We start from the raw sequence: 21848 nt of genomic DNA, 5'->3' as shown, positions 1-21848 counted from the left end.
AAAAATGTCGTATGAATATATGGTCAGACTGGGCCATCCTCGGGTCAGATTGGGATATATGGTCAAATCTGTATTTTGAATCAACTCTTATCTCGAGTCCGCATTTGGGTGTTCCGTCTTCCATGGTACACATCAAATACACGATAAATAGTTCGAAAACTCAGGTTCATGGTCAGATTCTTCATCCACAGGAACAACCACCATGTCACAGTTGCAGTATGATGTACACTGGTGGAGATAACAATATGAAAACTTGGGTCGGGCACAGATGCCTGGTTACCAGGAACAATCGCCATTAATCATGATTGCTTTGCATTGTGATCAATACAAATGGAGAATATGGCGTCTAATCTCTGGAACAATTTGGTAGACCCTGAAAGGATCGAGAACCCCATTTCCAAAACTGGGGGGATAGTTGGCAATCAAATACATATGTAGATGTAACTCTCATGGGGGCTCCCTATCCAAGACTTTCTTTTCTTTCTTTCTTTTTTAAATCTTATGCGGAATGCTTTGTCAGCGAAGTGGAGGAATGTAGGAACCAAATAGTCTTTCTCAAGAAGATTTATGGCTATAGCAAAGTCCCTAAGAAGTTGGTTCATCAGAGTCATGACCACCAGCAAGCAGAGCATCTGCTGCAGAATCCAAGTCTTGAGGAAAGAAAACCCTGCACAGCAAGATAATCTCGTAAAGCAAAACAATGAATGTCTGTGATGGTAAACGAAATAAACCTCCATAGTGGCATATAGAAATATCATGGTAGGCTTACTCTTAACATTAGTTACTTCAGTTACGATGGGGAAAAACGACATTCTGGAGCACGGAAAATTATTGTCCAATGAAACAACAAATATTTCCAGCAAAGAGAGCATCATTTCTAAACAGTAAGTGGTCCAATCATTCTACATCCAAGATCTATATCAACAAAATTACCTGCATGTGTTGTGGTACAAGGTCCTGCTCAGCTGATCTATATCAGAGACACCTTTACAACCAGCCACCACCTCCAGAACTTGCCTACAAAATATGGCCATATTGTCTCAAAAAACAAGTAAATATTTAAGAGCATAATCTAAAGCCAGAGAAAGATGTAAACAGGCGGACTTAATAGCCGTTAAATTATCATAGTTGACACTTTCCAAGTTAAAATTTCTTGTCCAAGTCTCACGTTCTAGAAGATCAAACAAATAAAAAATAGTAGCAGATCATAAGAATTTCCCAAGTCCCAAGAGCATGATTGTCTTACAAAAGACATTCAGATATGCACCATAGATAAATATGGTCACGTATCTCAAGGGTAATCTCTGGATGGCAATCTTTATGCTGCAATAAACAGAGATGTACGGCCAGATATAGTTCATGTAGTAGCTCTGAATGTCTGTTGGAGTGTTTTATTATTAAAACTAGATGGGTGGATGCACACATTACCCTATTTCATTGTCCCATGTAATAGATGATAGTCACCTATTGTGGGTATTGAAAAATTGGGGAAACATCTGGATACTTTTGCATTAGTTGAACTTACTATTCATCATTTTTCATGTCTTCTTTCACTATAGGAACGAAGCATTAATGTTCATCAGTAACCCCCATTTTCTTCTTTTCATAAATATCATTTACTAACCCTAAATGACATCTGTCCATTGAGATTTTTGATCAGATGTATTACATCTTCATCTGAAAGGAACAACATTAAAAAAGTTATAATACAGCAGTAGAAAAAAAAATACTGACCGAACTAGACAAGGTTCATTGCGGCCTTTAACAATGCACTCCTGATCATACTTCTCTTTTTTCTTGGAGGGCCAGATGGATTTCACAAAACTAATCCCAGCATGAGTGTTCTTGATTTCACAATAAGGAGAATCCGTCTCGATCATCATTTTCTCTACAGGAATGCCCTTCACCACATCAAGATTATCTTTCGTCTTCAGAGAGCAACCATTTACTCCTGTTTAGATCCCAAAAATGTGTAATAGTCATGACATGGACCACCCCCCAGGCATAACAATTGTGTAAGCAACACACTAAAAGATAGGTTCAGAAAAAGGATATCCTCTCACTAGCAAAACACTAAAAACGAGTTCATGTCAAGTATCAGTTTTTTTTGGGGGGGTATAAAGTCTTAGAGCTATCCACGGCGTCAAGGCATAGCTAACACAATCCCTTCAAATGGGAATAGCTAATCCTCATCCAAGGGAAATAGTTATTCCTAAAAGTTTGACAATTCGCTCTAATGAAAATGCAGCCAAACAAATGCCAACACTTCTTTTCATTGCTGTATTCATTTCACATACCAAACTAGCAGTTAGCATGGATCTCTAGAGAAGATAAAGCCCGTAGATGGGATCGATCAACTACATAATTTGAACAGAGATTTTTATATTGAATGTTACATAATTTTGTTCAGTAGAATGTTTAAAAGGAAGTACATAACATAGAACTGGTAACATATAAACTTCACCTATATAAATATTATTGAATGTAAGAAGCTTATCACGATCTTCTGCACTATCAGTAAATGAATGGACAACTCCAGCACTGAACCTGTGAAACAAGCAGAAGAAAACACGATCGAGTATCCACTCCGGCATGGAAAAATGCCATCACACAAAATCTGACAGCAAAAACTTGGAAGTTTCTACAGTTATAATGGTGAAAAGGGAATGGTATAACAAGCTAAAACTTACAATAACCTTGAACCAGAAAATTTCAATTTGGCACATAAATGTGGTTTAGGAATTGCACCTGTCCTTATTTCTCTCGAAAATTTCACAGAAATCTTCAGCAGCTGCACGCATATGAAGAAACATGGGTAGCTTTGTTGTATATGACAATTCAAACTGCTTCTCAAAATACCTAGCTTTCACAAAGTAGCCAAATTATGCAGAGCACCAAATCATTTGAATGAAATTAAGATAGGAGTGGTGAAAAAAACAAACAGAGAATAAAAGGTATATATTGAAAATAATTACTTTACTCAGTGCTACCACTTACTTCTTTTGAATCTCTGCTGGGCAAAAGTGAAGCCTGTCGTAGTCCAATCCACATTCACCAATTGCAACCACCTTATGTATGATATTAGAGCACAACTTAACGACCAATATTTTGAACCTAAGAGATGTGGCCAGAATGTTCATCTACCTAATGGTATCAGGCTAAGAAAAAATTGTGCTTTACCATGTTGGAATTCTTAAAAACTAAAAACTAAACTTTCAAACTCTACATAGATCTCAAACCATTTTAGATGCCATTTCACATCTAAATAAGCTGCAATTAAATCAAATTTGCACTCTTATATCCATATATTGACAAAACATGTTCAACAAAGTGCTTCATAAAGCAGACGCTGAGACAGAAAACGAGATCAATCATTTCACGTCTAAATATACATACCTTCTGCAGATGTTCTATGCTTGAAATGCCAGATCAATACAATAATGCATACCTTTCCCTTCTCAATTCCCTCTTTGGCCAATGTCAAAAGAGCCTGAAAATGTTTTTCAGGATCTCCACTCTCTTCAAACTCCTGAAAAAAGCACAGGATATCCATAATCACAAACACCTTACAAACAAGCTACACTATTAAATTCACAATCAATAGGCCTAAGAAAAATAACTGATGAAGACATAACTTTAAGGAACAAGAAGTAACCTTGCATCTTGTTGGGTGCACACCGACTGTACAGAAGAGCCTCCCTGTGGGGAAAAAATGAACTATCAAAGTGGTGAAAACCCCATGGCAGAAGACATATACAGATTGTTCATAATCAAGGACAAGAGAAGTTGAAGCACATGTTCAACAAACCATCTGTTTCGGCGATTGCAAGAGCTTCTTTTGATTCTTGGAGTGACCCACCAGTTACCTGCACCACAACCCCATTCAGAATCAAAAAGCTATGGCACAGCCAAATCAACCAAATTGAACACTACAATACATCCAATGGTGTTATACTCTACTGCAATACATAACTCTCTAATTTCTTATATAATTTTCTGCATTCACAAACAGGGAAAAAATAATCGAGAAAAGAAAAGAAAAAGAAAAAATGAAACCCAAAGTTTACATTCCAATTTTTCCTCAACTGGACTACATCAACGTAAAAAGTCAAAATTCAATCACTTGATTTCTTAATAATTCTTAGGAACCACGATTATTGAAGCAAACTGACATTAAACAATCTAAGAAGTAAAAAATTACATCATTTTGTTATGATCCTAATGGTTAAAAGTGTAACAAAATTAGTATCCAACAGCCTTAGAACTTTTGGATCAACGGTTGAGTTTTTAACAATTAGTATCAAAGAAGGGACTACGACACAAGTTCAAGTCAAAAAAGGGGTGGCCAATAAGCTGGATTAAAATGCCTTCGTACTATGTATAGGTATAACGTTAAGTCATTGAATATTGATAGATGAGTGAAGCCGCCAAAAGGGAAAGGTCTGCCACCTGGTCAGTGTCAATAAAATGGACCACCGTGGACGTCGGATTCAGAAGCATGGTGGAATATTATGATCCCAATGGTTAAAGATTTAACCAAATTAGTATCAAGAGTCCTAAGACTTTTGGATAAATGGTTGGGTTTTTAACACATTTCGGATCTTAAAAAATTATACCAACCGAATTACCGACAAATTAAAGCGATACCATTTATTCAACAATTGAAAAAAGGATGTCTCATAAGACTTACGATGACTCGGTCCACGCCGGCACTCCAAGCCCTATTCAAAACTGCAGCTATATCCGGTAGGTGGCATTGCTTGCCATTGTAGATCCCTTTGAACATGCCATCTGTATTGCGAAATGTTTTGTGGGATTCAGATTTGAGTTGGATAAAAACAAAGAAATGGAATTTTCTAAAGAAAGCTAGAAATTTGGAAAACAGGCCGAGTAGTGTCTGATGAAATGCCTGACTGACCTGTGAAGTTGACGGCTATGTCTGCTTTTTAATGAGAGTGAGACAAAGTAAAATCACAAATCAGAGAGAACAGGCAATGGTTAGTTGAGGCGTAGTTAGAGAGCCATTCATGGTATAGCAATTTGAAGAGAGAGAGAGAGAGAGGAGTTGCTTGCCTATCATGCGCACTGTTGCCATGGCTAGCTCGGAATGAAAGAGCGAGTAGCTGTGGTCGAGTTTGCCACTCAACAGATTTTAAATAAAACAAAATCACTTTTTTATTTTCTGGGTCGAAAGCCCAACAGTTCGTTGAAAGTATAAATGGGCTTGAGGTTGGCCCACCTAACACTGCTCCTAGCCCCTAGTTCCGACCTTTCTGCAGCCCACTTCTGTATTTCTCTTGTAGGGGTCATTGAATTTGTAAAGTTGGTGTGAATGCAGCTTCTCTATCATTGAAACAGAGGAACTGACTTATTTTAGGACATAAAAAATTTTAAATATGACATGACAACAGTACGAAGAGTATGTTTATTGGGAAAAAGGTATCCTTGTCACGTAAGAGAGATTGATACGGATTTACTTTTTTTCTAAGTGGAACGGTATTGGTACAATTAAGTTCAAAATGTGATATATTTCTCTGTTAATTCGAAATGCCTTCCACAATGGTTAAAACAACGTCAGCAAATTGTATTACAATTTTCAGGGATTATGTGAGGAAGTGGAACTACAGTGTTTTACTATTGTTCGGATCAAGAGTGCAGTGTCACTGAAAAGTGAAAAGGTCAAGCAATGGCACCCTTCCTCGTTAGATTTTAGACTATTCTATGTCTTGTGTCAAATCCTTTTTTCAATGTTTATTTGTTGTTAATTGTTGATGTTTCTCAATGTTGTTTCATGAGCTTTAGGACAGCTTTGGTCCTGATGCATTATAAATATAGCTTCGGGTACAAACATGCGACTTCAAATGCTTCAACACAAAGTAGCTCATGCCGATTAATACGAATCTCTTCGAATGCTTGAACACAACAATAGAGGAGAGGGAACCTACAACTTTCAAAAACTTCTCATTTATTTTTCCTCAAAACTCTGAAACTTTGTCGACAACCTCCAAACATGCACTTAATTTGGGTTTGAAGATATAAAATGATGAGCTAAAAGTAGCAGCAGTGGCAGAGCCGTATAGACATTCGCAAGGCGATCCTTCCGAGTCCCTACGCTGTAGGAGTGTTATTTTTTCCATGGCTGGACCGTAAAGAGCACCACAAACAAAACAATCAACAGCAAAAGTATAATGGCAAAACAGGTGCATTTCCGGGTGTTCTTTTGGTACTTTCTGGCAGTATGCAACTCATGGGTTCCCCCCCTCACGAACGAATTGGCTCTGGCCACATGACTCTCGATGTTGTCCAATTGCTCACCTTGTGCCTGGACCAACACCGCCATGTCCAAGAACACCTGGTGCAGCTCCTTGAGATTCTTCTCAATCTCCCTCACCGCATCGTGCCTCTCTTGTATCTCATGTATTGTGTCCAAAACTCTTCCTCTCCCTTGCTCTTGAATCGCTTTTTGCAAAAATGTCTCGCTCTCACCTGTATGGATTTATCCTTGTGTTATATTCTCTCGAATTTCACTAATTTGTATACAGAAGATCAGGAATTAACTGATAAACAACGTCTCTAGGACAAAAGTTCTGATTTTTCTCCCGAATTATTCATATTAATCAAAGAAATTCACCAAACTATCATAATTATAAGCACAAAATCCTTATTTAGAAAAAATTATATCGGAGAAAGATGAAAGACGTTAAGAACATGAAGTGTGTAATTACTACTGATTACAAAAATTTAAGTTTAAGATGATAAAAATAGTTAAATTTTATTATTTATTTTATATCTTAACACTCATCCTCATATGTGAGCTAGACTTTTTCTTAATGAATGGTCGTGAAAATTTTAATTAAATAAGATAAAATATAGAGTTAGATTCGAATTTAAACCTCTATTCTGATACTATGTACAATTATTATTTATTTTAAAAATTTAAACTGACTAGAAGATATAGATTTAATTATTTATTTTATAAAAAAAATGCTATTTTTCCCACTAGCAGCTCCCACTAGTTTTTTTTTTTAATTTAATAATTAAGTTTTTTTTAATAAGGATAATGTTAGGGTGACTATCAAATTTACACACAAGTACAAATGAGTTATTTTATTTTTCTTCAAGTATTTTTTAAACATCCTTAATCATTAAGAAAAAAATAAAAAATATATATAAATTCATCAATAGTCAATTTTTTAACTATTAAAAAAATAAGAAATAAAAAAAAATATAAGTGGACACGTTTGATAAATATATTTGAAAGTCTTATTATTATTTTTTAATAATATTATGATTTTTTTTTTAAATATTTAAAAATTTTAATAAATACAAGTAACAAAAAAGATAGCAAAAAAAAAAAATACACACAAAATGTACTGGCGGGAGCCCCAGCAGTAGCTCCGGCTGTAGAGCCACCCTTGTTTTATAATTTTAGAAGGGATGGCAAAATCAAACTCACACCTGTAGAGATGAGAAGGTCAACGGTTTTGTCATCTGGGTTTTCACCGGTGACGGTGAAGTATCTCCGTTGTACGGTCTCCCTGTACTCGGAGGAGATTTGCTGCCGCAAAGTGTTGAAGCTCTCCATAGAGTCCTTGAGCTTCTTCCTGAGGCTGTTCACCACGGAGGTCCTGGTCCGGTCGGAGGAGGAACCGGGTCCGCAGCCAGGGAGGCTGCGGTTGGCAGCGTTGGAGCGGTCGAGGGCCTCGAGCTTGATCTTGATGAGCTTGGCCTTCTTGAGGGCGAGAGAGACATCGGCGTCCATGCGGGATCGGAGGTCCTTGACGGCCTTGGCGTTATGAAGGGTCTGGCTATGCTCGTGGGAGCTGCGGAGTGCCTGGTTGAGGCGGTTGAGCTCCTTGAGCTCGTCCTTGACGGCCTCGACGTCCTCGAAGAACCTGTCCAGGTTAACGCCGGTGGAAGGCGAAGAGGCCATCTCTATGACGTGGTGAGCCGGCGAGGCTGTTTCGTCGCTTCGGAAGCGAGAGAAGGATTCGGAGAAGAGATTGTTCATCTTGTTGGATCGTTTCGCTTGTAATTAAAAAGACAGAAAATTGAATGAAGTTTATGATATTATCGCTTTACAGATCATGTGATAATAAGCAAAAATCGAGAACAGAGAGCTTTAATAACTTTCAGGAGGAAGGGAGGGTGGAGGACTGGTCAAACGGGGTCTGCCGGTTTTGAGAGAGAGAGAGATCTGTAGAAGTCAAATCCGGAGGGAGAGGAAGTTGTGGGTGCCAAATGTCACGGGGGTGAGGTCTTTTATCTAACGGCTATTTATCTTGGTATATTCCTTCCAACTCTACTGTACAACAAATATAATTATTCTAATGGAAGTTGGAGTGAGATTGCCAATTAGAAATCTAGTTTCTCAGTTCTCACTTGCAGTAAATTAGGCCCATCCAACGTAATACTGTTAGACTACGTTTAGATTATTAGTTGAGTTTTTTTTTTTTATATGTATAATAATAAGTTGAGATGGTAGAGTGAGTTTTATAGAGTTCATTTAAGATAAGTTTAGATATGTTTAGATGTTAAGTTGAGTTTAGTACTAATTATGAGAAGTTAAAAAAGTTTATAAACCTCACTTGTAAAGAAGTATTGAGTTGAAAAATTTATAAATTTTATATATAAAGAGATTTTGAATTGAAATAAGTTTAATAATTAAGAAAATATATTTACAATCATAAATTATACAAATCCTGCATTATGAGTCACACGTATAAGAAAGTGTTGAGTTAAAAAAAAATTATAAATTTTACGTATAAAGAGATTTTAAATTGAAATGAGTTTAATAATTGATAAAAGATATTTACAATCGTGAATTGTACAACTGTCGTGTAATTACTTTAAAAAAATGAATAAAATATAAATTCATATGAAAAAAATTAATTTTTAATAATAAATTTCACTCTTTTTTAAAAAATTATGTAACTTTTATGCATTTACAATTTGTATATAGAATTACTCAAAAAAGAAAAATAAATAAATACAAACACACGCACACAAAAGCTACCATTAAGTGCCGAGTGACTGAGTCAAGGGTTTTCTTCTCTCTGTTCTTTTCACTTGTCATTAGTCCCAGATTTGGGGCCTTTATGTGCATACATATCGCATCGAGAGTAATGATGATATTGACTCTTGAGTCTCGACCGTCGACATCGAATAAAGTATACACCCTTTAGTACGCCTGGGGTAGGCTGGTCTAAATGCCTTTCTCGCTTTTCGCAACATGAAATACTTGGTACAAGTTTGAATGTTCATTCATAACTTGCAAAGACTTCTAAAGTAATCTTGAGGTAGTCATAAGCAAATACTGGTCAATTTTGACGAAGCACATGCCTCGTAGGTTATACGTTAAGATGCATTTGCACATGTAACAAATATGAAGAGGAAAATGATCAGGATTGCCCAAAGCATCAAAATAACTCGTATTTCTCTATTAAAAAAATTGTCAGCCAATGTTACGTCATTTGGATTTTGGCAATACGATAAATTCGTTTTTAAACTTCTGTTACTATTTCAAGGAAAAAAAATGATTTTGCTTCCCCATCTTTTAGATTGGCTTTTTAAAACTCCTAATGCTGTGGAAAATACACGAAAGCACTATACAGGTCGAAGTTACAACACCAGAATACACGAGCTTAAACGTCAAACTGATTGGAGCACACTAAGATAATAGGGATACCCCTGGCATGTTCCTGAATGCTGACTCTTTCCCTCCTGATTTCCCGAATCAACGGAGGATGGAAGACTCCATTGCAAAACATAGTTTGACAGATCGTATATCCCAGGCGAGAATACGCAAATTTGAAGAGGAATTTCAGTTGCAGACATAGGCTCAAGCTGGACTCTGGTTGAGCTTGCCCCCGACCAAATGAATGGGGGGACACTCTCAAGTGACAACGACTTTCCAACTCGGGCTCCAAGAAGGTCAGATGTAACTTTAATGTTATTCACAACTGAAGCATCGTGCCACCCTGTCTGGTCTCCAGAAGATAGATCGGCAGTTCCTTCACTTGTATGGCCGCTAGTACTGGGGGAATCAAAGGTTTTTATGCATATAGATGCGACAGCTTCTGATGAGTTGTAAATAACCATCTTCAAATTAATTTCACGAAAGGATGCAGAGAAGTCATGAAATAGTGTCCGAGGGCCATCCACTAGCCACGATATTGGGCTCGTGCTTGAAGTACTATATCAGAGAAAAAAAGGGTTATTATATTAAACCTAAGATTTTTCTTTTTCTTTTTATTTTTCAAAGGAAGGTGGAGATGAAATGGGAATAAAAGAGAACAAGAATTAGTATCAATTGTAGATTCATAATTAATATCCTTAGGTTGTGTGGAACTTGCCTGCAGTGACATGCATGGTGAGAAAAAAGATGAGGTGGATCCGCAATCCCAGGAGTGATGTTATCCTTCAGTGGCTGAGAGATCAATATGAAGTCAACTGCGTTTGGGTCTCCCTGATCCATGGAAAAATTAAAAAAAGTTGAATGAAATGGTAAAGCAAGATACCAGCAACCAAAGTACGCATGCGACAAAATTTGGACTGAGCAAATTGTTAGTGATGCAGAGGAACCTAAGGTTAGCTTTCAAACAACACTTTTGTCATCTAGATTCGATAGGACCTGGGGCTCCTAAGTTATAAACCATAGATCCCTCAAGTTATTGAAGTGAACTTACAGAGTTGAAATTAATCTTGCTTTTAAGGTTCGTAAGGGGATATTCAGCAGTTCAGCAAGAACCAATCGGGCAATTTCTTTTTCTGTCACCTTTTGTTACTATTTTTTTTCCTTTCAGATCTTTGCACATGTGCACCGTCGCTAGAACAAATAATACAACCAAGATATACAGATCTATACATACATTAATATGAGCATCAATCACAAAATGACTCAAACAGCAATTGCAAGTGAACTATAGTGTTAGTGTGATTAATGATGCCAAACAATGCGATCTGAATGAGTATATGTTGCAACTGAGCACTAAAATAAGTCAATATATGGCAAGAAAGTTACAAACCTGATGCGACATTTTCTGGTGCAATCTTTCACAATGGTGGAAATCAGCCAGAGGCGAGCAAGAAATATCAAAAAGTGGTTCATTACTACCCTCAGGACGTAATCTCACATCACTTCCAAGGAGTGGGGAAAGGGTAGAGACCTTGTCTGTGGAAGTTAATGGCTTCCTATAACTCTGGTGCCAAAAATAATTTGATGAGCAATAATGATAAGTCAAAAACACCAGTGTATGCTGCAACATGACAAGACCAGGGCACTGCATGGAGCTTAAAACCAGGAAGCCTAATCATCACATGATATGAGGTCTAAAATAAGTTATTTAAAATATAAAACTCAAAAGATGTCCTTCAGAACTTTTAACTACATTATGATCAGTGCAAAGTTAGTTCTGTCCAAAATCCTGATGTACGAATTAATTAAATGAATAGGACAAAATGTCCCTCTGCCCCAAAGATAACGTAAATAGAAATCGCCCTACAAAAAAACGAAGCAAAAAATGTGTAATTTGTATCAACCTTTAGCCTGAAGAAACAAGTCAACGCTTGACCAGCCATTAAAGACTCTGAAGGGAATATGGTATCAACAGGCTGAAGCAATGAAATCTCCCACTGGTGCCCAACAGCTGATAACTGATGAACATGGAAACTCTCTGAACTAGTCCTGTTGATAACATCCATGCGGACAAGGAACTCTTGCAATCTTGATGGACAAGGACTGACTTGGAATGACACATCCAGTGATGGCAATACCTGTAGAGGATGGATTTAATGAATAGGCATTTGTACCTTCAGAAAAAGGAGAAGCTAAAATACACAATATATACAATAGTCCACCATAAATATTACAATAGAAAATTTAATAAACCAATATAACTGCAAAAAAAAAAGAGTGACGATATATACCTACGCTTGACGAGATTAACACTATAGAGAAATAAAAACAAATTAAATCCGCACATACCATCTTCCATATTTAAGCACACACCTGCAAATTGTAATGCATGCGTAGAGTACGGTATCTCATGACACTTGATATATCTCCCATCTCGTAATATACAGAAATGTATAAGGAAATGTGTCCAGGAACAGCAGCGCGAAGCCAAAGAGGCCACAATAAGGGCATTTCACCTTGAATTAGAGTTTCCTGAAAGACAAAGGCATCATCCATAAGACCAAAGTTGCCTCCATATATGTAGCCTATTACCAATTCAACTTAAATTGCCATAGATAACAATGGGGCAATGAATCACTGACCTTGGGAAACAGAAACACCGTCTGAGACAAGTTATTAGAATTAGCATGAACAACACTTCGCTCAGAAGCCATCTTTTTCTCTAAGCAAGACAGAAACTCTGTTTTCAGATTTCCATGACTCCCAATGTTCAGGAATCTAGGATGGCTAATCTTCAGTTTCAAATTCTGCAAAAGATACGTAATTAGTGTAAATGCACACACAAAACCGTGCAGCCAGATCAGCTAGCCCAAGCCCGAGACCTAGGCAAGCTTAGCTATATCTGTCGCCCAAAAAATGCATGCACGTTGAATGCATAATGGCTACAGGATGGACAACCAAAGATATATTTCCCACTCAAGGCCATCACATACAAGATACATGTTTTGATGTAATGACATATACAGGGAAACTAAAAACTACAAAGTAGAACCACAATTCAACAACTATCATACCTGCACAGTAAATTCTGATGGGTTCCTCAACTCCAACATAAGATGCCGTAGATCTCCTGCATATGCCTTTTCAGGCAGAGAATGAACGGAGCCCTCGAGCTTGGGTAGACTCTGGATGTTGAGAAAAATAGAGAACAAAAATTCTGCTTCAGCTTAGTCTACAATGTACATACTGGAAGAGAGAGAGAGAGAGAGAGAGAGAGAGAGAGAGAGAGAGAGAGAGAGAGAAGGTGTACTAAAGATTATGCACCTTGATCACTATAAATTTTAGATTATCACAGGGAGAATGTTTAGCTTTCCTTCTTCCCTTCATAATTTTGTTCTTCATATTCGAGTCAAATTTGTGAAGACCAACTACCGAACCTGACAACTTCCACCTAACACCAGAAATTTGAAGGATGCCTTCAACTTTGGGAGCTACCATTAGTTGCACCTGAGAAAAGAGTATTGACATTTTGTTCAAAACAAGTATAATTTGTTCAATTTGGCTTTTCTTAAGAAGTAAAGCTTGACTAATTTCAGTACGGAAGTTTTATTCATCATATAGAATTATAATTATTTGAATTGAAATATGTTTTAGGCAGTTCTTTTTCCCCAGAATAATGCAAGATAACATAACCATCCCCAGGAGAAAACCCTAAAGAAACCTTTGCCACTGTTAAAGTTTTGGTATTTATCCGGATTTCGTTTTCTCACTATCCCTTGACAAGGTCGAAGATATTATATCTAATTATTTTTATAGATAATTATAGATAATTATTAAAAAAATTAATAAAATAAAAAATCAAACATCAATCTTATACTATAATAAGAATAAGATGTTTAAAAAATTCGTTGTACAATTACAAAAAACAAATATTTTTTCTTCTCTTAAGTTTATTTTTAACTTAAACTTAAGTTAAAAATAAAAATGAATTATACTTTTAACCAGATATGTTTGGCCTTTGTAAGAACCCTAAAGAAACCTTTGCCACTGTTAAAGTTTTGTGGGGGAGAGAGAGAGTTTGTTGAGGACGTTTATCTTTTACTTATACAAAGCTGCAAAACTAGCTGTGAAGTTCATTTCTTGGTTGACCAGAGCACATTCTGATGTCACAATTTCTTCAGATTCGGCTGTTTCAGTTTGGACATGTCATGAAGTTCCATTCCAATTGGTTGTAATTGCTAAAATAATAGAGACCAGTTGATTATACGAATAATCAAATCTGTTGTCACCCAAAAGCTGCATGTATTTTTCTATTATGAAGCAAGTTCCACATCAATCTGGCAGTGAAATTCAGATCAAGACCATCTAGAAGCATGTACAGCTAAAAAATAGCTAATGATATTTTCTGCTGTCTTCAACCTGTGACTTGTGAGTTTCAAGATGGGACAACCTTCAAACCCCAAGGGGTTGGCCCAAGTGGTAAAGGCCTTGGTCTTGGGGTATCACTCCCTTCAAGGTCCAAGGCTCAACACCTCATGGGTGCAAACAATCCCTTGGGGCCACACCCCCTGGTGAAAAACTAGCGATTTAACCAGTTCCGTGTAGGGAAACTTCCGAGGGTGCGGTGCACAGGACCAGAATTTACTCTGTAGGGGTGGATCCAAAGGGCCTTGCCTTGGAGAGGTTCCCCGACAATTTATATAAAAAAATAAAAAAAATAAAAAGATGGGATAACCTTCATCAAACCACAAAGCACTGCCAATTGCAAGAAGATTCAGGACATTATAAAAATAAAATCAGAAGGGGTAAAATGGTAAAATTCTTCAATTCTTGAGAACAGACTCTTCAAGCAAAACTATGAAGGTTAGGACTTCGTAAAATATCCAAAACTACTCTTCCAGGACTCCTCTTTGGTAGGACCGCAATGACTTCCCACAGTAGTTAGATTACAACAAATAAACAACAAAAGAGATTTCCATGCATTTATTCATTGGTTTCTGGGGACCACTCACCAGAGTTGTGTCACCCCCTCCTAATGAAAAGTCAACCTCAGATGAAGAAAATGAGAAATTTTCAGAGCTCATATCCCTGCAATAATCAAGCCAAGATCCATCTCAGCAGTTGCAAACACAATGAGTGAGAAAACCATCACGGTAATATGCTGACCTGATTTTTATTTAAAAATCCAGAAGCATACCTATCGGTGGTCAAATTGCTAGAGTCATCATCATTCTGAGACCCCACAGTTGAGCTACATGCGTCTGCACCAATAATGATAAAACTATTACCCTTTCTGACATATATCTATACTGTGGACAACAACAAAAAATCACAAAAAAGCTGATGGAAACTAACCAGAATTCAATTCATCGGATATTGCAGAAAGGTCACATATCAGGGAAACACTGGAGATGGAAATTGGAATTTGCAGAGGGTTTTTAAATTCAATATCCACCTTTACAGCTTCTGAAATGGATGAAAATCAAAACATTAAAACCATCTGTCAATTCCAGGGCATAAAGTACCAACTCTTGCAAGACATTTCAACCTCGTCTCCATATTATTTGCAGTTTTGACTAAAGGGATATTCGAACTGAATATGTACTCCTAGAAAATTCTTTACGAATATACTTCCTAAAAAATAATTCTTTACAAATAGAACGAGCACACTTTCTTTGTACCGTTTCCCAGCTTGGGATGTCCCATCATGCATGTCCACTTTCCAAAAGTAACAGATGGCATTATATTACCCTTATTTCAAGTAAAGATGTTTTAGTCCGAGTAAAACAATAACTGATATCCCTCCAAACAGGTAGATTTAAACAGATGGACCGACAAGAAAGACGATGGGACTACACGCGTGCCATTTTTGTGGCCCCTCTCGACCACCTGATCATACAGCCCAGAGGCAGAAAATTGGTTATCAAATGTTGCAGAACAGAAATTTAAAAGCAATATATTGCCACATTATTCATTAACTGATATGATACAATATTGTTTGATAAAGCACCTTCATGTGAAATCCTATCACCTTCATACCTCCAACCACACAAACATTTGATTCTCTGTACTTTGAGACAAGTTTTGATTGCAACTCCAACCAGTTAGTCCTGGCAGTAGGCAAGGATGGAATCATGTCCTCCTCTAAAGAGCGCCACAAACTTTCTCTAACAGAAGCCTGAAATGTTAAATAAAGTTTTATAGATCAAGTATATAGGCATAGCCCAAGTACACAGGAAGTATTTAAAAGAGAACACTTAGTTAGAAGTTAGGAGCTAGAAAAGGATACGGGAAAAACAACAGTGACATCAACAACCAGCTATCCATCAACTAGAGTCAATAACACTTTTAAACAGTCCTATTTAAGAAAATCAGAAGACCAAGAACCAGGGACTTCTAGCATGTTCTCACAAGATTTTATTTTATTTCTATAAGTAAAGATACCATGTTTCATTAAAAAATCGCTGGGGGCGTAACATAAGTACACAAAGAGAATTCAAAAGGAATGCCTTCCCTAGCAAATGGTAGGGCAGCATTTCTAGAAATATTTCTTTGGTAAGTAAGATAACTTTTATTAACAACCATAAAAAAAGAGGACATGGGGTACACACCAAACGTTCATGGCATGGTGAATCAAAAACAGAAAATCTTGAGTCCTTGATATTCCTCTTCTGATAAATATTGTCGGAATACATAGTTGTAACTAATTGTATAGTATGAGGGTATAATGGTCACTACTCTTATGTATATGTATAGTTGGATATTCACCAATAACACAGAACAAAGTATTTTCTCTCTCTCTCTTGTTTATCGACTACATGGTATCAGAGAGGTGAGTAGTCGGTGAGGGTTGTACGACAGAGTTAGTGGTGTTTTCCAGTGGGTGCTGGTGGTTGTTGATGGTCATTGGTGGTGCTGTGAAGTTTCAGCCGGCAGCTCCTTCCCAAGTGTTTTTCCGGTGACATAAGGGGTTATCTCCGATAATGGACACCGAAATCAAGGTCACTAGCGTGGTCTGTCCACTCCGGTGAGTTTTCGTCTCCAGCGGCTGTCGGAAGGACGGTGTATCACCGGCCGAAGAAGGAGTCTCGGGGCGTTTGGCTACAAGTTTCCACTATCCTATCCGTGGTTGTGCAGGCCCCCAATCTGGAATAAGAACCTATTCCTATCTGGAATAGCACTTGTTTGGTAACAGGAATACAGTAACCCTACTTTCCTTATTCCTGGTTAGGAATAGCTTATTCGTGGTTTTGTTGTTATTCTTGAACCCGATACGCCCGAATCCGGAACTGGCCGATACAGGCCGTTTCAACCCGATATAGGCCGGTTCCGACGAAACAGAACCAGTTCTGATCGAAACCGGGCCGATACAGGCCAGTCCAACCCGATATAGTCCGGTTCCGACCTGATACAGGCCAGTTCAGGCCCGATACAGACCGGTTCAGGTCCTAAAATTGATTGTTTCGACCGGTATAGACTGTTTTTCACCGGTACAGATCCTAGATTTTGTTTGTTAAGCTGGTTTCTATTTTTCCAGCGTGTATTTGTTCAGTTTTGATCCATATTCTTGTATTTTTCTCCATGGAAGCTAAGTTTGAGTCATTATCTAAAATAACGTGAAGAGTTTAATATTGTTCGGTTTTTAGTTGGCTTAAAACCTGAGTATGAGTCAGTGCGCTCTCAAATTCTAGTAAGCCCACAGCTCCCCTCATTTCATTAGGGGTGGCAATATATTACACAACCCGTTAACCCAACACGAGTTCGGGTTTGGTCTTAACGGGTTCGGGTCAAAACGGGTTGACCCATTAAGACACGATTGCTTAACAAGTTGATAACAGGTCAACCTATTTTGACACATTATAACCCGTTATAACACCTTAAGAAATTTAAAATTACAATTATACCCTTATACCCAAAAGTAAAGTTGTTAGAATTTCAATTCCGATATTTTTATTATCTAGATTGTAATTTTGGACTTGTAGTTAGTTTTATAATTTTTGTAGATATTGTGATTTTAACATTTATATAAAATTTTGCTAAATTTAATTAAGTCAAACAGGTTAATTTTGGGCATATTCAATCCATTTACATAAACAATTTGAAACGGGTTGTAATGTGTCGTGTTAACCTATTTCATAATATTTACTAATGGGTCAAAACGGGTTGACACGACACGACCCGTTATGTTAATGGGTCGTGTTAGGGTTTGAGATTTTGATACGATAAGCTTAATGGGTCGGGTTAGGGTTGACCTATATAGTATAATATACATGTTTTGACACGACACGAACATGACCCGTTAACACAATTTGACACCCCTACATTTCATGATGTGTTCTTCCGACTTCAGCGAGCCACATTATCTGGACCTGGATTTCAGTTGTCTTCTGAACAAAGTAACGAGAGATTCGCTTTAGTTGCCTCCTATGTTGCTCCTGGTGGGCGTGGAGGCCGGGGTGGTAGAGGTGCACGTGGGGGACGTGATGCCAGAAATAACCGCACTCAAGGTTGTGAATCTCGTGAGTGCACCCATTGTGGTCACACTAACCACTCGGTGGACTATTGTTGGGATCTACATGGTAGACCATTTGGCTCTGCTAATCAGGTCATTTGCCAAGACTCTACATCACAAGCAATGAGTTCCAACTTGCTTCCAGAAATGATTAGTATATCGAATGATGAGTATGATCAGTTTTTAGTCACACGAGTAGCTTCATCTTCCAGAGTTACTCTTACCCAACCAGGTACAGCATCTGCATATCTTGCCTCATCTACCCAAAATCCATGGATAATCGATTCAGGAGCTAATGAACATCTAACTGGTTTGTCTCATTCCTTATCTGAGTTAGGTACTATGTCATTTCCCAAGAGTGCTACTCTTGCTAATGGTTTGCTAAAGTTACAGGCATTGGATCCACCAAGCTCACTGATTCTATATCTCTGTCATATGTTCTATATGCTCCTATTTTTCCCTTTAGTTTATTGTCCATTAGTAAAATTACTCAAAATATTCAATGTTCTATGACCTTTTTTCCTTCTATATGTGTCTTTCAGGATCTCAAGACGAGAAAGAAGATTGGTATGAGGCATGAAACTGGTGGTCTGTATTACCTCAACGTCGAGCAGTCACCCACTCGAGCCCTCACTTCCTCCTCCGCTTTTGAATGGCATTGTCGCCTTGGACACCCATCCCTTTCTCTTTTGAAACGTCAAGTTAGGGATCTTGGAAGTGTGTCTTCCTTTCCTTGTGAAGCATGTCAGCTTAGTAAACACCACCGTGTCTTTTGTACCTCGAGTTGATAATCGAGCATCTTGTTCTTTTGCATTGGTTTACTCTGATATATGGGGACCATTCAACATTGTATCAAACAAGTTTCAATATTTTGTTACATTTTTTTTATGGCTATTCTCGTATAACATGGTTATTTCTGATGAAACGATCTAAACTTCTTTCCATATTCAAAGTATTTCGAAAAGAAATTAAAACTCAATTTAGACAAAAAGTTCAAGTTTTGCATTCTGACAATACTAAAGAATATCAATCTAATGTCTTTGCTGCTTACTTAAGCAATAAGGGAATTATTCATCAAACTTCATGTTCTTACACACCTCAACAAAATGGGGTGGTTGAACACAAAAATCATCATTTGTTAGATGTAACCCGAGTACTTTTACTGCACATGCATGTTCCTAAATGTTTATGGAGTGATGGTATTCTTACTGCGTGTCACCTTATCAATCATATGCCTTCATCTGTCCTCGATGGCTCCTCTCCCTTCTCCATCTTGTTTCCCTCATTGCCATCCTTTTCTCTTCCACCCAAAATCTTCGAGTGTATTTGCTATGTTCATAATCTTGGCCCAGGCTTTGATAAACTTGATCCACGTACTACCGAGTGTTTCTTTGTTAGTTATTCCCGAACTCAAAAAGGATATCGCTGCTATAGTCCTGCTCTTAGACGCTACTTCACGAGTGCTGATGTCACATTTTTTAAGTCCATAACCTAATACTCAGACACGTCTTCAGTTGTTGAGGGTGATCCTCTACCATTACCTACTCTTAACTCTTTCTCCTCCACAATCACCCACTATTACCCAACCCCCTTCAGTGCCTTCTCTTGTCCCTTCATAGGTGTACTCGTGACGATAAGCTTGATCCACGTGCTACCAAGTATTTCTTTATTGGTTATTCCCAAACTCAAAAAGGATATCGCTGCTATAGTCCTACTCACGAGTGCTGATGTCACATTTTTTAAGTCCATACCCTATTTCTCATACACGTCTTCAGTTGTTGAGGGTGATCCTCTACCATTACCTACTCTAACCATTTTTCCTCCACAATCACCCACTATTACCCAACCCCCTTCAGTGCCTTCTCTTGTCCCTCTATAGGTGTACTCACATCACTCACGGACCTGGCTCCCTTGCCTCCACCATCTCCGTCTTCAGACCCTGAGTGTGGTACCCCATTTTTACTTGTATTTTCACTGAAGGAGTGTTTAATTTAATTAATATATTAGTTCTTTTATTTTAATTTATTGTATTTTAATTAGTTTTATTTTAATTTGATGTGGTGTTTAATTTATTTTAGTCGTTTTTAGTTTTTAAAATTGTTTTCGTCGGATCAGTTTTTGAAATCCGAAGGTGAGGATTGGACCTTATTTCTTTCTCCATCTTTTCTTTTCTCTTTTTCTCTTTTTCTTTTTCCCTTTTTCCTTTTTTCTCTCTTTTTCTTCTTTTCTTCTTTCTTTCTTTTCTTTCTTCTTCTTTTTCCTCTCCTCCCCGTGTGCGCTACGTCTCTCTCTCTCTCCTCTAACGTCGTCCAGACCACCGCCGTCCGGCTGCCGTGACCTGCACCGCCCCCACCGGTCGACTCCCCTCCGGCCGACGCACCTCTCCACCAAAAATCAGCCCCTCCCGTACCGCCGTTAACCACCTAGAGCCCATCTAAGCAGCACTGTTTTTGGCCATTTCCGCTGCCGTCACTCCACCTCCAGCCACTATCTTTTCACCACTTCATCCCCTACCTCTTGCCGTCCTAACTCACCTATTTCCGGCCCCGATCCGTTGCCGGTTCAGCTCCCACGAGCTCAACTCCGATTTGCTCTTTTTTCGCTTCCACCGCCACTCACGGCCAAAACTCACTTCCATTAGCTTCATAAACATCTCTAGGCCATTCCCTATCAATTTCAAGTCTTGGTTTGTCCCCGTTCGAAAGTGGGTATTTTACAACCCACGGCCACAGTGTATTTTACACTGTTACATTGTTTTTTTTCCGCCGTTTGCAACGTCTTGATCCTTCGAAAAATACCTTATAGCGCTGTAAGTATTTTCCAAACTCTATTTTAGATTTAAATATATTATTGCTCTTACAATTAATTATTTGACTAGTTGGTTAATTTTGGACTGAGTCCGAGGAGTCAGAGGTCGGATGGGTTGAGGAAGGAGTTGTTTGGTTTCATTGATATTGTGATTGGTTGGATGATTTATATCTTGAGGTGTGCATTTTATAATGCATTCATGTGCATTTATTAAATTGAGAAAAACCGGTGTTATTTGTGTAAATGGATTTTCGGGTACGTGTGTATCACGATACCAAGCCGAGATGGGGTATTATCTCGGTGGAGCTCCTCTGGTCACTCGGGAGCATAATATACTGAGTGACGTCCCCTGGGTTGTCGCAACGGGAGCGGGCGGGAAAGTAACGCTCTCGTATAGACTCCGTGGCCTTTCGCTGGCGAGGGCTAGAGGATGCTTGGCTACGTACGTGCGGGGCGCGGAACTGGGCATCGCTCGTTACGAAGTCACACGCATGGTCGTTACTCGTGGTGTGACGATGGGAGCCAAGGTGTGCGGATGACCCCTAGGGGAGGTCATGGTGCATTCGGATTAATTGGCTATTGAATTGAGTTGGATTTGGGCCAAATGAGACTTTTGGCGTGAGTTGGAAAGTAATACGTTTTTGGGGCCAAATGAGTTTTTTTGGCATGCGTGGAAAAAATGTGATTTTATAGAATATGTGCATTTGGCATTATTTCATGCATATTGTTGAGTTTAATATATTTTTATCTTGTGGCGTTTGGATCTTTACTTACCTACGGCACCATTTTGGTATCGTAGATTTTGATGCAGAAGTCGAGGAGGAGGTGGAGCCTGAGCCCGAGGAGGCGGCTCTGCCGGAGTATTGATTTGGAGTTTATGCCTTGTAGTTT

General features: G+C 38.2%; 3 protein-coding genes across 7 annotated transcripts in view; all 3 read right to left on the bottom strand.

Annotated features, from left to right (window-relative positions):
* Positions 1 to 57: 57 nt before the first annotated feature.
* Positions 58 to 5212, bottom strand: LOC122278289 (putative deoxyribonuclease TATDN1). Of its 2 annotated transcripts, none has more exons than XM_043088473.1 (12): positions 5074 to 5212; positions 4919 to 4939; positions 4691 to 4791; positions 3796 to 3866; positions 3636 to 3699; positions 3449 to 3529; positions 2998 to 3068; positions 2749 to 2859; positions 2465 to 2547; positions 1735 to 1951; positions 934 to 1017; positions 58 to 667 (listed from the first exon to the last, which is right to left on the bottom strand). In XM_043088473.1, the coding sequence occupies exons 1-12, from the start codon at positions 5093 to 5095 to the stop codon at positions 586 to 588; spliced, it is 1008 nt and encodes a 335-aa protein (XP_042944407.1). In that variant the 5' UTR covers positions 5096 to 5212; the 3' UTR covers positions 58 to 585. The 2 variants fall into 2 exon arrangements, with proteins under 2 accessions (XP_042944407.1, XP_042944408.1); XM_043088474.1 differs by having other exon boundaries at positions 3656 to 3699; positions 3809 to 3866; positions 5074 to 5211.
* Positions 5213 to 5865: 653 nt separating this feature from the next.
* LOC122278291 (syntaxin-121-like) lies at positions 5866 to 8315 on the bottom strand. Its single transcript, XM_043088476.1, has 2 exons — positions 7459 to 8315; positions 5866 to 6486 (listed from the first exon to the last, which is right to left on the bottom strand). The coding sequence occupies exons 1-2, from the start codon at positions 8009 to 8011 to the stop codon at positions 6125 to 6127; spliced, it is 915 nt and encodes a 304-aa protein (XP_042944410.1). The 5' UTR covers positions 8012 to 8315; the 3' UTR covers positions 5866 to 6124.
* A 1092-nt stretch (positions 8316 to 9407) lies between these two features.
* The window catches only part of LOC122278800 (trafficking protein particle complex subunit 8), a 33019-nt gene continuing 20578 nt past the window's right edge, over positions 9408 to 21848 (bottom strand). For 3 of the 4 annotated variants that reach the window (XM_043088999.1, XM_043089000.1, XM_043089002.1), the window contains 12 exons: positions 15677 to 15815; positions 14993 to 15103; positions 14835 to 14898; positions 14650 to 14725; positions 12962 to 13144; positions 12712 to 12822; positions 12280 to 12444; positions 12011 to 12169; positions 11542 to 11775; positions 11028 to 11201; positions 10356 to 10468; positions 9408 to 10195 (listed from right to left, as the gene is read on the bottom strand). In XM_043088999.1, the coding sequence (XP_042944933.1) occupies positions 9652 to 10195; positions 10356 to 10468; positions 11028 to 11201; positions 11542 to 11775; positions 12011 to 12169; positions 12280 to 12444; positions 12712 to 12822; positions 12962 to 13144; positions 14650 to 14725; positions 14835 to 14898; positions 14993 to 15103; positions 15677 to 15815 (2073 nt within the window). In that variant the 3' untranslated portion in view covers positions 9408 to 9651. Of the gene's footprint in view, positions 10196 to 10355; positions 10469 to 11027; positions 11293 to 11541; positions 11776 to 12010; positions 12170 to 12279; positions 12445 to 12711; positions 12823 to 12961; positions 13145 to 14649; positions 14726 to 14834; positions 14899 to 14992; positions 15104 to 15676; positions 15816 to 21848 lie in introns of those variants that run through there. The other variant, XM_043089001.1, reaches the window with a different exon arrangement.

The sequence above is a fragment of the Carya illinoinensis genome, chromosome 10, assembly GCF_018687715.1.
Source record: "Carya illinoinensis cultivar Pawnee chromosome 10, C.illinoinensisPawnee_v1, whole genome shotgun sequence".
NCBI lineage: Eukaryota > Viridiplantae > Streptophyta > Magnoliopsida > Fagales > Juglandaceae > Carya > Carya illinoinensis.
Note: the sequence above shows the minus strand (reverse complement) of the source record. Positions and strands in the feature narration are given on the sequence as shown.